At 41.4% G+C, this 16,923-nt stretch overlaps 2 protein-coding genes across 2 annotated transcripts; one reads left to right on the top strand and one right to left on the bottom strand.

Annotated features, from left to right (window-relative positions):
* The first annotated feature begins 594 nt into the window (after positions 1-594).
* Positions 595-8,269, top strand: MPHOSPH6 (M-phase phosphoprotein 6). Its single transcript, XM_033069456.1, has 5 exons — positions 595-715; positions 4,085-4,197; positions 5,743-5,833; positions 6,774-6,871; positions 7,315-8,269. Exons 1-5 carry the CDS (start codon positions 665-667, stop codon positions 7,472-7,474), a joined length of 513 nt encoding a protein of 170 aa, XP_032925347.1. The 5' UTR covers positions 595-664; the 3' UTR covers positions 7,475-8,269.
* Positions 7,591-16,651, bottom strand: LOC117001267 (arylamine N-acetyltransferase, pineal gland isozyme NAT-10). Its single transcript, XM_033069454.2, has 2 exons — positions 16,565-16,651; positions 7,591-14,652 (listed from the first exon to the last, which is right to left on the bottom strand). Exon 2 carries the CDS (start codon positions 14,645-14,647, stop codon positions 13,775-13,777), a length of 873 nt encoding a protein of 290 aa, XP_032925345.1. The 5' UTR covers positions 14,648-14,652; positions 16,565-16,651; the 3' UTR covers positions 7,591-13,774.
* Positions 16,652-16,923: the final 272 nt, after the last annotated feature.

Below are 16,923 nucleotides of genomic sequence, written 5' to 3'. Positions count from 1 at the left end.
ATAGAGAAATTGTGGTACATGCTTGTGACTGGGAGTCAGCTGGTAATTCCCTATCAGGATTTCCTCCACAGCTCCCAGTGCACAGCCCAGCAGTCCAGCAACAGCGCTGCCAACACTGAATTCACAAATCACAACTCAGGACTAACAAAGCTTTGAGGCTTTTTGTAATATCTCTGAATTTCTGTGCTTTCCAGTTTTAATCACATTTGACCGTTTTGTGATTTTCACTTTTTTTTTTTTAATAAAAATCAGTGCTGATTGTAAAAAAATAAAAGCTTATAAAATCAAGCAGTCTCCAAATGCCAGTGTGAGATGTATTTTATACTCTTTTTGAAATATCAGAAAATTATGGATGAAGCTGTAAGCCGAGCGTGGGTAAGGCATGTCAGGCTCCCTTATGATTTACCATTCCATACCAAAGCGGATTTCTGTCCTGCTGACACCCCCGATCTCCCTCACCCCGCACAGCCGTAAAGTTACTATTTCCATCGCTGGTTTTGCATCACTACACGGGGCTCCCGGGGCGTGGGCAGGGTGCAGTGGCCGCGGCCGCCCCCGGCCGGAGGGTGGAGCCGATCCGCGCCGCCTCGCCCCGCTCCTCCCGCGGCGTGCGCGGCCTCGGCGCTACGCGAGCGCGGGGATTCGCCGCGGCCTGCGGGCCGCCATGGCCGGGGACGTGAAAACCAAGCTGTCCAAAAACCTGCTGCGCATGAAGGTGAGGGGGAAGGAGGGGAGGGCGTGCCTGAGGCCTGCGGTGGGGCTGGAAGCGGCGGCCCGGGAGCAGCAGGGCCGGGCCGTGCCCGTACCCATGGAGGGAGGGCCCTGTGGGCGCTGTGACCGCGGCCGGGGTGGATGTCCCGGAGCCGTGCCGTGGCGCATTCCCGTGCCCATCGCCGGCCACGCGGCTCTCCCACATCTCTGGGTACAGATGTGTTCATCCATGGTCCGCTGCCCCCGCGGGATTGCCGGGCTGCTCCCCTCGCCGGTCCGCGCTGCTGCCGGCCCCGAGGTGCTGGAACGCGGCCGGCGGGCTCGGGAGTGACGAGCTGCAGGGTTCCGTGCCGAGAGCAGCTCCGTGATTCCAGCACATTTCTGGCCTCAAGAGCCCAGCCCCAGCGCACCTTCTGGGAGCGCTTTCGTACCACCTCGCTCCCCTGCAGCTGGGTTCCTTATTGTGAATTTAAATAAAAATATCTCAGCAGCACATTGGAATGAAACTATCAATGCTGCTTGCTTGACTTGGGGGTGGGGCTTTTAGTATTGAGGAAAAAAAGTTTAGGTGTGTCCATTTTTACCCCTGTTTTTGTTGCTGGCTAAGGAAATCCCAGCCTGAATGGGCATTAATATCCAGTATTAACCAACGTTCCCAGCTCATAAATGCCAGGGATCATAGTGGCATCCCGATGTGCTTGGTACCCTTGGAACTGTGAGATTCACGTCACCGATGTGAAATCAGTCTCTGCTCACTGGCTAATGGATTCTGCTTCACACCATGTACTACAACTCCTAATTCAGTAGAATACAGTCTTCTCTGATTGATGGCCCTTTATTGCTGGAAAACATCCTGGGAAAGTTGAGTTCCTTTTTTTCTTTTTTTTTCTTTTTCTTTCAACGTTAATATTCAATTTTTTAACTGAATATGATGGAGCTTTTGTGGCTTCTTGCTTGTGGTGTTTTATTTAGCCATTTATTTCCCCACATATTTATATGGGCCTATATTTCACATTCTGGCTGAAAAGAGTTAGCTGACTTCAGTTCAATTTTTCAAATAAAGTGCACCCTGCTACAGTTGGATGATGGAATGTTTACCCTAATTAACGCATGCTGCTAAATCTAAAACTTGTACACAGAAGGAACAAAATACATCTTGCCTCACGCTCAAAAGGGAGTAGGTGTTGAACTGAGTCAGCCAGCAATGTGTTGACACAGTCAGACTCCCATAACCTGGATGGCAGCATCATTATTTTTCCTTAGTTTTACATAATACACTTTTTAAATGAAATTTTTCTTTCCGTTGTTTGCCAGTTTACCAACCCCCTGGAGATTTCAAAAGCAGGTTTTTAGATTGTTTTTCTGTGGAAGGCCGTGGAGAACCAGCCATGTGAATATGCTGCCATGACATTTGCAGGTTCACAATCCAGGCAGTAATAACCAGCTTTGAAGAGATCAGTAGGTTTTGAAAAGGTCATACACAGATCTTGCATTTAGCACTTTGTTTCTGCAGATCTTCCTGTTTACAAATGTTTTAATTAAGCCTTTAGCAGCTGCCTCTGCAGGTAGTGATCCAGTGTATTACCAGAATTCAGCAGGTGGGTGAAGTGTGGTTGGTGACATGAGGTTGGTGACAATGGAGACAAACTTTTAGATCTTGCACTATTTGATCCAGGTCGAATAGCTTGGGGAAGTTTACCCAAACAACTCCTCAATTACTGACTTGTGTGCCTACCACAATCAGTATATTTTTAATTCATCAGTGTGTGTTTACATCCGAGAAAAACCTCATCACTCAATTTTTACCTAGGTTTTTCCTGTAGTAATCTTTAGGAACATAATCTTTAAAATGGAGTGTGAAATTATTATTTAATTGGGTTCTTGTAGCAGAATTTCTTGTGTTGAGATTTCTGACTGGCTAACCAATTTCCTCAAGCAATGTGTTTTTCCACATGATAGATTCACTTATTTTCCTCAAGAAGATACTGTAATTTTAATTGGAAAGCTTTGACATATTCTGAATCGACTCAGAAAACAGAAGTCAATTTTTCTTTCAATAAAGATCTTGTACAGTGGATGCAAATAGAAATAAAAATGTAAAATGAGACACTAGCTTGTACTTCTGAGTTTGGTTTGGTTGGGTATTTTGTAAAGACTGAAAAGATGTGTGGGTTGTTTACAATACATACACTACACACCTATATATTCTTACAGGACTTACCTTTGTCTGGGAGTTAGGTTGGTATAGATGTAGATCTCTGACAGGTCCAGTTACTCAAACACTTTCTGCACATCCTCAGGGAGGTCCCACATTTTAGAGGGGTGAGACTCTATGGATTATCACCATAAAATTTTGAAGAGTTCTGTTTTGTCTCAGCATATTTCGTTGACATTGTTTAGACTTAATTGTCACTCAGTTCAGGCACCTGACTTGAGACAAATGGAAATTAAAATGCTGTTTCACAGGCCTCAGGTCTGTAGAGTTCTGTGCTCTCAGCAGTTTTTTACAGGCTGTGACAGATGTCTTCTTCTACTCCCAGCTGTTGAGAGGTTACTGTTCCTACCTACCTGTTCCCATCCTCTGACAGAGGTTATCACCGAGGAAGCAAGTGACAGGAGTGTCCTTGTGTTAGGAAAAAATAGCAGTCTTGCCCTAAACTTCATTATTAGTCTCAACTATTTTGGCAAACTGTTCCTGCAGTGAGCTAACAGGTGCTTAAATAACAGTGCTGGACTTTGGTGGGTCAGTGAGAACTGAAGAGCTGAGAATATCTTCCTTTAGCACAGCTGGATAAAGAGGACTTTTCTTCAGAGTCTGGTTTCAAAGTCTTACTTTCTTCTGCTTCCAAAGGCAGGTTTGTTGCCTTCAGAGCTGAAAATGCAATCCAGTTCATTAAATCTAAGAAAAGAAGAGGATGGTTGAAAGTACAGATATTTAAAAAAGCCCAGTACCTTTATCTCTGAGCTCTGGTGCTGTTTGTGTGGATGGAGTTGGTTCCTGATGTGCTGCAATCACTTCAACACCATTACCTTCTCTCTGGCCATTGCTGAAACATTCGAAAAGCCTTAGTAAAATTAGGGAATTGTGATAACTCCAGTCCATCAAAACTAGCCAGGACAAGTTTCTTTATATGTAAGGTGTGACTGACTGTTGGCTTTCAGTAGATAGCTGTGCTAGCTATTTTAATTTTCCATTGTCTGTTTGCCCAGACTTTGACCAAACTCAGAGAAAAAAAAATCACAAAAAACATTTACTTTGTATCAACTGCTAAACATTATGTAATGGATAATTGCCATCATGTAATTACTGCATGTTCAGAAGATACTCATGATGCAGGAAACTGAAGCTGTGTGTTTGTGTCTTTCTTTGTAGTTCATGCAAAGGGGTTTGGACTCACAAACTAAAAAACAACTAGAAGAGGAAGAAAAGAAGATAATTAGTGAAGAACACTGGTATCTTGATGTACCAGATCTAAAGGAAAAAGAGTAAGCTTGTAATCTTTTGTACTTCTTATCATCATTGGATTGTTTTGAAATGGAAATAGCATATTCATAATTTTTCCTGTAAGATAAGTATTCTAAATAACCAGTTAACAGAAGCAAAAACAGTGACAGACTGGCATTACAACTTTATTACTTATTTTGAGGGCTGTTCTTGAGGTTGCCTAGTGTAGTTTGACTTACTTTCAATTCTTGTGTGTTTTGTTTTCTTTCACTCACACATTCTTCTAGATGCATGTAATTTATTCCTTTCAGTCAGGATCCAATTCATTCATTGCTGCTTTTCCCCTTCATTTGAAAAAAGAAGTTTGAAACCTTGTGTTAGTAAATTCAGCTCCAGACACATGGTTAAGTTGGTTCATCACAGTTCTGTCCTCTTGCATCCAGCTCACTTCAAATCCTGGTTTTGAAATAGTAGAAATAGTGGCAAAAATAAAGGAAGGCTTTGCTAATAAGGAAAAAGATGTCCTGCTCTCTGCTCTTTAGAAAGCTGCTTTAAATAGCAGGAGAACCACTTTTGAAACTGCTTGGGTTTCATCCCTTCAGAAGTGGAAAAAAATTCCACTGAGGGAGAACATACATAATTTTGAAAAAACTAAGAATTAACTGTAATTGAATAAGGCCATTGATAAACTCTTTTCCATTACTCTTGGTGGGTATGACAAAAAGGTATTTGAGCTTCAGTTGCAGCAAGGAATGTTCAATCTGGACACTGGGAGAACTTTTGTAACAATAAAGCTATTGAAGCTCTGGAGTATTGCCTGAGGAGACACTGGATTCTTCATCAAGGGAAGTCTTTTAGGACAGGTTAGCTGGACCTCTGCTGTTCCAGGATGCTGGTACTACCTTGAGGCAGGACAATGAGCTCAATCTCTTCAGCCTAAGTTCTGTGATCATGGAGTTTGATTTACATGGGAGATGAAGAGGATGAGGGAACTGGTACATATGTGTGAGGAAAAGGATGGAACATTCCACGGAAATACTTTTATCTGGCATGTGTATTATGAATGCCTTAGGGTCATGTTTCTTTTCTCACTCCATGCTCATTAAAAGAGGGAAAAAAAGGAGGGAGAAGGGGAAAATCTGCTGAACAGAGAGTGGCACAGTGTTTTATGCCCTGACAGACTCAACTAATGCCAGGTCTAACAGCACAATGAAAAATTAATTAGAAGCTTTTGCTGGTATAGTAGTGCCACCTGGGGAGTGATATTTATGTGGTATTTTTATTCTGGCAAAAGTATTCATGTAGGTGGAACCATACCAGCAAAGAGTGCTTTTTGTCAGGAGAGTTAATTTTGCTTGTGGAACTGGCACAGCTTTACTGGCAAAAAGGATTCCTTTGCAATCCAAGCTCCTTGTACTGAAAGATTTATCAGAGCAATTAAGCAGAAAGTAGTTGATGGTTTAAAATACACTGTGGCTTTGTTTATTTGTGTGGGGGGAAGACAGCACATCCCTTTTGCATTTGTTTAATTTGATTATTTTAAAGTGCATGGTTTGACAAAACGCTGGGTTTGGGGTTTCATGCAGGAGCCATATAATAGAAGAGAGAAGCTTTCTGCGATGTGAGGATCTCGTTTATGGTAGAATGTCCTTCAAAGGATTCAATCCAGAAATTGAGGTACCATTTCAACATCCTGGTTTGAGTTGTCTCACATTAGGATTGAAGCCCTTGGGGATGGGGATTTGAGGGTTCACACTGCAGCCTTATTGGCCTTTGCAACGTCTTCCATAAATCCTCTCATGTCCTGAAATTCCATCATTCAACCCTAAATGTTGATCAGTGCAGCATCAGGTAAATAGAATCTTTTCACCTCCCTGTGTTGTTGGTCACTAATTGCATGACTCCTACAGATTTTCCCTCCCTGAAGTGAGGAAACAGTCCCACATGCTGCTCACCAAAACAAAAGCTCACTTTTCCTCCTGACACAGAATGCAGAGTCCAATCTACAAACATTCAACCCTATTTATTCAACACTTACTTGTACAAGTAAGGGCTTAGAGTTCCAAAGTAAAAATGTTGGGCAAGAGAGTCTTTATGTTCTTTCTGGCATGATTCATGCTGATGGAAATACCCAGGGACAATAATGAAAAGTTTACCACTGAATTGAAGCAGGAGGATGAAGGTGTAAAGACTAAGAGATTTGCACAAGGCTGTGTAAAGTAATTTACTAGGGAGTTCTTTTAGCTACTTTGAACTTGCTGTCCCTGTGGCTCAGCATATGATTGCTTCATGGCTTTTACTATAAATCCTTGAAGATACTCTTTCTTCTTAACAAAGCCATTTCAAGGTCTGTGTACGAAAAATTAATATCATCTCTCTGGTCTCCTGGAGATGTTTGGAGTGCCCTTTAGGATGTTTGAGTAGTACAATACACTGAAAACACTCTCTGTTGCCTTTTCTTCATGAGTTTTCATAACAATGGGCTCTAGCCTAACCAACAACAGAAAATAATTACTAAATTCATTCTTGTTTCTTATGCTCTTCTACCAGTGAATTTCAGCACTGTTGCCATTGTGTCATGATTGCATGTTTAAGCTGTTTCTCACTTCATTTTCAGAAGTTAATGATCCAAATGAACTCAAAGTGCAAGGAAGAAGAAATTGAAGAGGATGATAAAATGGAGGCTGATGTGTCAGATGAAGAAATGGCCAGAAGGTAAGTTACATTTTATGACATAATCAGTACTAGCTAGGAATATGATACGTGACTGTATTTTATTTGGGGAAATAAAACCCAAAAAGGAAACAAACAAAATTTTAAAATCCCACAATAAATATGGAACTTGATTTTCCAGGAATGCTGGTGTATGTTCACTTGAATCTCCACCACATTTGGGCATAAAATAACTTGTAGGGGTGTTCTGTCCTTTGATATCAGGGTATTCCATGCTCATTCCCTCCTTGTTACCTCCTTGCTAACAAATTGAAACCTCTCAGAGTGAATAATAATGCAATAAGTCATGTACCACTTGTGCTTCTCCAGGCTTTTTAAAGACCATGTTTTTTACACCAGTTAAATTGTTGATTAGGTTTAGGATATGCTCCATGATTTTTCCTCCGATTTTAGTAAAAAGTGTAATTTTTTTATTCTCTCTACAGATATGAAACCTTAGTGGGGACAATAGGGAAGAAATTTTTGAGAAAAAGGGACCAACGTGTACTCAAGGATGATGATGAAGATGATGAAGTTGAAGAGGGGAATAGTAACCCAAGACCTAGTAAAAGAGCTAAGAAAATGTTCTTAAAACCTCAGGATTAATGTCAACTGCACAAGTGGAGCTTGTTACCTAATGCCTACCAAACAGAGTACCAAGAACTGGAGATTGTTTGGAGTTTTTGCTATTTAATGTAAAGGTTGGATTTGTAAATCTGTTCTATTCTCATTGAAATTTCTACCATCCACAGGACAGACACTTTCAAAGTGGGTGTTTATATAATGGATGTTGTACATCCTTTCCTCTCTCAGCAGCTTTTCATGAGTGAGGCACTCATCCCATCAGTCTCTTTAAATGTTCTGCATAGTTAAATTCAGTGTTGCATGCAATCAAAAGCAGCATTATTTACAATTTAGGATAGCATCTGAAAGAAGTATTTGGAGTAAAGATGAGCTATGTCCAATTCAGTAAGGCAGTTCAGCTTTCACTGCTTGCTTTATTATGAAAATGAAACCTGCGCTCTCTTCAAATTGTAAAAAGTCAGCAGAAACATGCTTGGTTTGTGGGCTTTTTTACTGTGCTAAAAGTAAGATGGGAGAAGAACAGAGAGATAAAATCCACTTTATTGAATTTTATTTTTTATAAAGTTTATTTAAAAATAGAGGATTTTGTAGTAAAACTTTTTTTTATACAGCCAGCCAAATATTGGGCAACGTTTACAGTTTGACATCTGAGCAGATTGTTTTAGTTTCTGCCTTGCAAAAGAAGTTTGCTAATTTTGCCTCTTTTTCAGTAAAAAAATCCAATCTTATAATTATGTAAGTCTTGTCATAAAAGCATAATAACAGTTTCAGAAACATACTTGAAAGCTGAATAAAAACTGTGGGTTTTTGTGTTAATGATTGTGGATTAGCTTATTTAATGTAAAAAAATTATGCTTAATACAGTGTGATACAAGGAGTGATCCTGTTTTGTGCTGGCCACAGATGTCCCCCAACATTAGCTGAGTGCAGTGATTTATTTAACATGTGATTAAGCCATCTGCAGTATTAGGATAGAAACACCATTCTCTTTGGTCAGTTGGTGCTCTGGACCTGTTGAAAAACATCAGTGTGGTCTTGTCCAAAATCAGCAGTTCTCTGTGTACACCCTTTCAACAAGAATTATTGCTATTGCTACATTTCCTCAGCATGTCCAAGCTACTCATCCTTAATGCTGGCTCTCTGGAGGAAGAGGAATTTGCTAATTGAAGTGAGGAGTGGCCATTCTGCCATGGGCACAAGGCTTTTTTTGGTCCTTTTTTTTAACAGCTCAATGAAGCCAGATGTGAAACTCAATTATTTAAAGAAGGACACACTGTGTCTGCTGTATTTTGCATGTGATATATCAGCTGTGATTCATATATCAGGAGCACCTAATTAGATATTCAAGATGGATCACACATGGAAAGAGAAATATACTTTTAACCTAGTAAGGGGACTTCGTGCAGGTGGAAAGGCTGTGATTCATGATCTCAGATAGTTTTTCAGAGCTAATTAAATGCTACTGGTTCAATTACTTAAAACCTGATCATATATTACTGCTAGCTGAAAAGGAGTTAATGATGGCAAGACATTTTTCTTCCCATGGAAGATGTGACCTGAGCTATGAAATGATTTATTGTTGGTCATCACAAGAAAATCTTGGAATATATCCCATTATTCTTTCTTGCTTATAAAGTAGGAAAATTATTCCTCTCTCTTTAAACACAGTTCTTGAATGGAGAGTGAATTTCTGCATAGCTGTGTTGAATAGTTGATGGGTAAAGTGTGTTCTGGTGAACCACCAGCAACCAGGAGATGTCACTGCAATTGCATGTCCTGAGAGACTGTGGCTTGGGGGAGCTTCCAGTGGTGCCATGTAGAGAAGCTTTTGGGTTATTTTGATAACAGAGTGGCTGAGATGAATTCATGGAGTCTTCCTTTTTCAGGGTTCTGCAGGGTTCTGTTCAGTCCAGAGGGGGTAATTCTCATCAAAGGGCATTCTGGCTCCTTCATTTCATGTCATTTCCTGAGGGAGTGCTGGGCATGGACTGGCACAGTGCATGGATAAGCACATGAGAAACTAAAGAGCTTCCTAGAAAATCCATTATTTTGGAATTGGGTCAGAGGAAGGTTGGTTCTGTTTCCTAAACATGCCCAACACCAACTGTGAGGAAATGGTAGATTTTAGTTTATTGTCTTTAAATCTGGGGGCTTTGCTGTTCACATTCAGCTGGTGGCTCAGTGCTACCAAGCTGCTTATTTTTAGCACAATCTTTTATTCATGGGGCATTTGCAAAATGTGCCTTTCAAAGCACCATCCATATTGTGTTACTGTGAGCAAGACAAAACCAAAACTCAGCCCTGTGTGACTTTTAAAATGTACTTTAAGTACAGAGTTACAAGCAGACATGGTGGGATCTTCTGAAATACCTGCCTGCATTTCCAATGGTATAAATACATGTAAAGATGGATGGATTTAAGTCTGACTCGAGCTTCCTACCTGAGATAGAAACATTCTGCTGTATAAAATCTGTGCTTGAACTACTCTTGACAGAGGTTTAAGCGTAGCAGTGAAATATTTGTAAAGCAAACCTGCATTGATTCAGGCTTTCTTGGCTCTGACACAGACTCCGGTACATTTTATGCTCCTAAGCTGTAGCATGTTCCCACATGGTCATGTTTCTAAATGAAAAGTGTTTCTTCTTTGACAACAGAAGCAGGTTGGGTAAATAGTGTTTTTATTACAGAGAATGGCTACCTGCAAAATGAAGGTGGTGAAGTGTTACCAGACACCAGAAGTGTTCGTGCCTGTGGCCCTGAGGTGCCTGAAGTGTGGTTTGTAGGTGGTGCTCACTGACAGCTCACGTCTGTCCCTTGTCATGTGAAGTTTGGTCCTTCCCTTTGCCAGGCTTATTTTGTAATAAGTGCTGGGCTTGAAAATATGGAAATACTGAACAACTTTGTCTTTCTTGCTGATGTTTCTCTTTTACTTTTATTCTGCTTAGTATTGGATCTTGAAAAGTCCAGGAGCAGAGTCCAACTGAAGTGAGCCATCCAGTGTGAATTTAGTAATGCTTGAGCTGATTAAACTTTGGTTCTTGGGGAGGGGCAGGATGTTCAGAGGTGCTGTGGAGTTTGAACCATGTTTCTTGTGCTCTGTGTCTTGTTCTCTAATGAGCCACTCCATTATGCAATGCTACAGCCACGGGTGGCTGTTGTTGCCATTGGGCATTTCCTGTGTGTGTAATGGGCAGCTGGGCTGGGATTCTGGGACTTCATCCAGCACTCAGACTTTAAAAGAAATTGTCTTGTCTTTCTCTTGATTGGAATGCCATACTTTTAAATTGTATTTGGAATTAGATGAGTCTGGGGGCGGAGGGGGGTGGTTTCTCAGCATTTGTTTTGCTTCATTTGAACAACAGTCCTAAAAACTAAAACTGCAAATTCACTTAGGCTCTCATTAAACCTTTCTCTGAGAGAGCTAATAAAGCATCGTGGTAGGGAAGGATGGCAGACATCCCACAGTTCCCTACTGCATGTGAATTCAAGTTTCTGTGAGAGTTGATGCTTTAAGGACTTGGTGGTTTGTTTTCTTTTCAGGCTGGGAGAACATCAGCTTCTACAATACTGCCTTGCTAATGGAACCCCAGCATGAGGCCTCGGGGTTGGTTTGGTTTTGTTTGGTTTTACACAATTCTCATCTCAAACCTCTGAGGCATTTTAGGCCTGGCATTCACACCTCAATAACCTGCTTTCATCAGCTTCTGGGGAGCTTCAGTTAAACTGTGAAACTGTTCCTTAGCTGTGTGTGTTGACATTTCTTTGTATGATTTCATGTCTCTCAGTGAAGACCTGCTTATAATTGTCACGTCAAGATGAAAAATCCCTCTTGGAGAGTGGTTAATAACAGATGGGAGTCAGGGGGATGGTTGGAGCCTCAGTCACCAGCAGCTCTGTAGATCTTTGGTAAGAACCAAACAGTTGAAGGCATAGCTGGGTGAGTCCCATCACTGCAGGCCCAGTTAAATGCTGATAGGAGCCCAAGACTGCCCAAGAAACCATTGCATACCAAAATCCAAGCAATTATCTGGGAGCAACAGCAGGAAAACCTCTGGGGACATTGGGAGGCAAAATAACCACCCTGTTAACGGCTGTCCTCAAGACAAGAAAACAGCTGTGGTTGATGGCACAGAGAAATGTGGTTTGGTGAGCTGGGTACATGAGAATCCCATCAGATAGAATGGAGGTGGTCTGTGTTTTGAAGCCTGTAATGTTCCCTGATGTCTCGGGGAGCACCTTGTCTTGATCAATTATTTAGAAATTATGACACATTAATGGGAGGGAATAAGCTGAACACAAATTACTGAATAAATTCTGCAATTCCATTATTAACAGAAAAGCTGTGTTCTGGCCTCAGTAAGATCCTTCATTGTCCCCTGTCACCTCTTGCTTGGCTCTCAGTTCCTCCTCCCTGTGCAACTCTATGCACCCAGGCCATGAGCTGCCACCACAGCCAGTCACACAAAGAGCTGGCACACACCAGGGCCAGCCCACAGCTCTGGCTGCCATGCCCAGCAGAGATGGCTCCTGAGCATCCTCTTCAGTGATCATCTTCCTCAGCCCACTACCTCATCATCCAGTACCTGTAGGAACTCACCATCCCCAGCACCACTGCTGCATTTGTTCAATACTGGCCTGTTTAGTTCAAGAAGTGACAAGTAACAGGTTCCAAGGAACAGATAACAAGTGACTGGATGACAGGAAATGGCCTCCAATTATGCCAGGGAAGATTTTGATTAGATACTAGGAAAATCTTTGCACAGGGTTGGAAAGGACTGTAAGACTGCCAAGGGCAGTGGGGGAGTCATCATCCCTGGAATTGGCACCTGAGGACAGAGTTTAATGGTGAACATGGTTCTGATGTTGGGTTGATTGTTGAACTCGATCTTAAAGGCCTTTTCCAGCCTCTGATCCTGTGATCCTAAGAAGTTTGAGGTGGGACGGGTTGGCCAGCAGATCAGCATCAGTGTACAGCCCTCACCTGGCAGATGGTGCGTGCAGGGACAGCTGTACCTAAAACAACTCATAATGTCTTTATTTCCCTTTTATTTATTTTCATACACTTACAGCATTTGTGAGATTAATGATCAGATGATGTCTTTGAGCAAAAAAGACTATTCAGTGGGAGGAATCAACATTTGACCAATACTCAGGCTTATTAAAGACTGGAGAGAAAGAGTGTTTTTCAGCATTTCTGCTAATTTTTGATGCATTTAAGAATGTTTCCCCTTTCTTACTGGTTTCCTTGGTTGGGCTTTTTGCAGAGAAGCATGGTAGGAGGAACAACATTTTCTGAAAAATGGGGAAATGTGATTGTGAAAAAAGAAAAAAGTTTCCTTTAGATTTGGCTGGTTCCTTGGGTTGTTTTTGATGCAAATGAACACACACTGACATAAAAGCTGCTGTGCTAAGTGGTACCCATTCAGGACAGCCATATGGACACTCATGTTTGCAGGACAAAATTAAGGGCATAGTGGGGCTTAACTTCATATACAGAAACAATGTAGACCTAAAAGTACAGAATTTCTACGCCCTTTGGGACAAAAGTAAATCTAAGCCAGCTGTGACATTTAAGTACCAGTCATAGTTTATAGGATGATTACATCTCAGAAATAAAGCTTAGTAGTTATTTCCTTAGAGCCCATCAACCACAATAACACTGCAATATACAGAATTTTCATCACCAGAAGAATAGCTACCTACCAAAAATTACTTGGGGCAGTTTACTGCAGTAATGGCCAAAGGGATGCACATGATGAAGATTTTCATTTTGTACTATGGTTTGTCTACAGATGATGGTGAAAGAATTATGCCTCCTAATGCTCTTTTCCAACATGACAATGTTTCACTCATATTAAAGGTAGAGGAATGAGATGAGCTGTGAGTGGTTGGATCTTGTGATAAATGAAGTTTTAAATGTGTACTTCATTGTCTAAATGCTCACAGATGACTTGTCTCCCTATAATAACCTTAGAAAATGTGTTGGCAGCATATCACAATTAATAATCCATACTCATGTGCTATAGGCAGTCCAAAATTCCCCAGGCATATTTCTTACCCAAGCTCATACCAGATTCAAATCAAATCCTACATATGTGCCAAAAATTGAACAGCAGTCATCTCCCAGGAAATAATTTTACCTAACTGACTCAAGAGTCTTAAATTCCTGATTTTTCCCGAAGTGAAATTCACATTAATCTCATATTAATGTATGTATCCTTCAGTCACCTGCAAAAGAATTCCATAACCTTGCAGAAGGGATGGCACAGGCAGTGGAAGGTGCTGTACACACGCAGCATTACTGTAGGTTTTCCTGGCCATCTAGATTGTGTAAGATCCTTTAACATTAATGGGGACGAGTTTTCTCTCTAGGGTGACGTTGAATTTCTCTTTGAGGGTTTTTTCTACCTCTTCATCTTCAAGAGTTACAAATTCCACCAGATCCATGTTTTCCTTGTAGTTGTACGTGGTCTCAGTGAGCGTCCACCCAATTAGCGCTCGGAACCCGTCGGTGGTCTGGAGGGTGCAGATGGACTTCTTTGTGAAGAGGGAATCTGGAGAGGTCTGCAGGTAAGTGCACTGGAAACGGAAATCTTCCACTGTCCGTGGCTCAAGGCTGAACATATAAACTTTCCGGCACTCTTTTTTCTCCAGCAGGTCGGAGTTGGAGAAGCTCTGATTGGGGATGTATTGTTTCCGTCTCACTTTCTCCAGGTACCAAACGCCGTTTTTTTCCGTGAAGCGGAAGACGCCGGGAGCCTGGGGCTGGTCTTTCCCTGACACAAGCTCCATGGGCTGCCACATCTGGTAGGACACCCCAAAACCTCCATCAACAACGTAGGCTTTGCCATCGATGACGACCTTGACCACCAGGTGGGTCATGAGGGTGGCGTAGGCGTTCTGGTGGGGGTTGAACACGTAGGCTCCCAGGAAGCTGGTGTCATAGCCCAGGCTCTTCAGCACCCAGCCCAGCAGCTGGTTGTTCTCCATGCACCAGCCACCCCTCTTCCTCCGCACAATCTTGTTGTAAACGTGCTCCAACTCCAAAGTAATTTTCTCCCCGCAGTGGATACTGAGGTTTTCGAAGGGAACGGCACGGATGTGGTGCTGGAATATATCGGTTAAGGTTTCCAAATCTTGTTTTTCAGTGGAGCCTTTATAGCCAGTTCTTGCAAAATACTCTTCAAGGTTCATCTCACCTGTAAAGGAAGGAATTGTGTTTTTCTTTACATCAGTGATTTATGATGCTGTGAAAAGCTGCCCTGGCTCTTCCAGCAAAGATTCTTTAATCTACTGAACCTCATCAGAACAGCTTTTAAAGGAAACAAGTATTCCTATCAAATGGTTCCCTGAGCAAAGAGCAGTGCACGTGTGGGTTTGCTTTTGTCTTAGAATCATCCCTCTGGCAAACAGCTGATGCCATTTCAGTTCCATTCGAGGCAGTTGCAAGATGAGGATTTGCTGTATTTGCATTGTAACAGCAGGGTTAAGAAGAAATACGAGATCATGCTGGGGAGTGTGTAAAGGGCTCATGAAAAATGGTCTAGAGCCACTGTTGAGTGACAGGATTGTCACTGGGGGAGGCAGTGTCACCTGCCAGTGGGAGGAAGGACAGTCTGAGCCAGGATTCACATGTTCTTTTCATGAATCTGCCACTGGTGGATGTGACAGTAAATTAATCACTCGTTCAGTACACGTTGCTCTTCCACCACTTACAAAAAGTTAACATGAAAAGTAAATTGACGAGCTTTATTCTGATAAAAATAACTGAAAAAACTCTGACTTTTGATAGAGTCACATACCACTGAGTCTTGTGTCTGCTCTGGGTGTTGTAGAAGCTTATTTTGGTGTTGGAATAATGGATCTGAATGGAGGTGAGTGGCCTAAAAGACAAGGAGCACATCTCCATTCCCTCCTGTGCCCTGTGTCTCACAGGCCACCCTGAAAATGAAGAGGGGCTGCTTTACTCTCTCTGGTCCTGAACTTTCTCAAAACTCACCAATGCTTGAACTCAGCAGTGAACTGTTGAATATCTACTGCAAACTAGAATTTCTCAAGATGATTCTCTGTGGCAGATTCATGCTGTAAATATTCATGGTGTAGAGGCAGCTGTCCCAAGTGAATGGAGAGCACCAAAAATTACCTGCTACAGAGAGAAATTTAGCTTCCAGTGATACCTAAGTGTACTGTTGGAGGATATGTTCAGTGTAATATTTGTTAAATGTAACATAAGCATCATGCCACTTTTGATTTGCAAAATCTGAGTGTATTTGATCCTATCACTCTGACTGTGAATGCTAAATAGATCACACTAGTGTAAAACTGGTTCTCAAGACTGTATTATTTGTAATTTCTTTCTGCAGCTCCATAATATGCTTGATCAGCATTAGATCTGGACTGCAGGAGATGAAAGCCACTGTTCTTTTGAAATATGAGCAGACCAGATGAAAAGGCAGGTACTGAAAAGGTCATCACACAAATGTGGCTATGATTTATGCAAAGAAAAACATCAGCAGGAGAATTTTAAAGGTGCAAATTAAGGTGTTCATACAAAAATATTCCTTACCAGGACTATTCAAAGTATCAGCAATTCCAATGAAAATATGTTATTTCCTTTATCCTAATACATCAGCACATGTACTTTCTGGGTTGCACAACCCCGAGTCTGTAATTTTTTAAAGTTGTTTTTAAAGAGCTGTCATTTTATTCCCCAAAAGCAGAATCCATTGATTATCAGACTGAACTTTTCTTCCTTTGCACTTGCAATACTTTTAAATAAATTTAAGTATCTAAAAACACGACTTCCAACAAGAAGTTGCAGTTCTAAATTCATATCTACTATTGTACCTAAACAAAAGAATCTATTTTATAGTGAAGTGAAGCTTCTCCTGAAGAGTGAAAGGTAGAAGAATTGAAATTGCACATCACTGCTTTGCCCTCTTTAAGAGCCCCTGTTTAGCAGGTGATATTTCAGCTCTATATCCACACATTTTTAGAACATTTTTCCTAGACAATGTTGCTTACATTATTGTCCATGACCTTTACCATCATAAAGAAACCAGGGGGGTTTGTATCTTTCTTTGGAGGGGTTTTTTAAGAAAATAAACTTACCTCTTATGAGATCCCTTTTTATTTACTGAGGTATTCAGTTTCTGGGTGGTTTATTACAGGGGAAGCAGTCAGTGAAGCCAGGAGTGGCTACAGATTGTGAGGGTTGTCTCTCTAAGCTCTGCTGGCCCTCGCTCCTGAATCTTAAATTCCAAGAAAGGGCAGAGTCCACCCTAAATGAATTCAGGTTTTTGGACTTCACTGATCCATGAGCAAATTAAACTTTGTTTCTTCTCTATTAGTAGATGTTTATGCCTCCCCCTAGTTAAGACCAGAATGAACTCGATTTTTTCTCGTGTAAAATAATTACAGTAGGCTGTTGCAAGTGGCGCTGTAACTTTTTAAAATTAAATATTGTTATT

This window comes from Catharus ustulatus, chromosome 11 (assembly GCF_009819885.2).
Source record: "Catharus ustulatus isolate bCatUst1 chromosome 11, bCatUst1.pri.v2, whole genome shotgun sequence".
Taxonomy (NCBI): Eukaryota; Metazoa; Chordata; class Aves; order Passeriformes; family Turdidae; genus Catharus; species Catharus ustulatus.
Note: the sequence above shows the minus strand (reverse complement) of the source record. Positions and strands in the feature narration are given on the sequence as shown.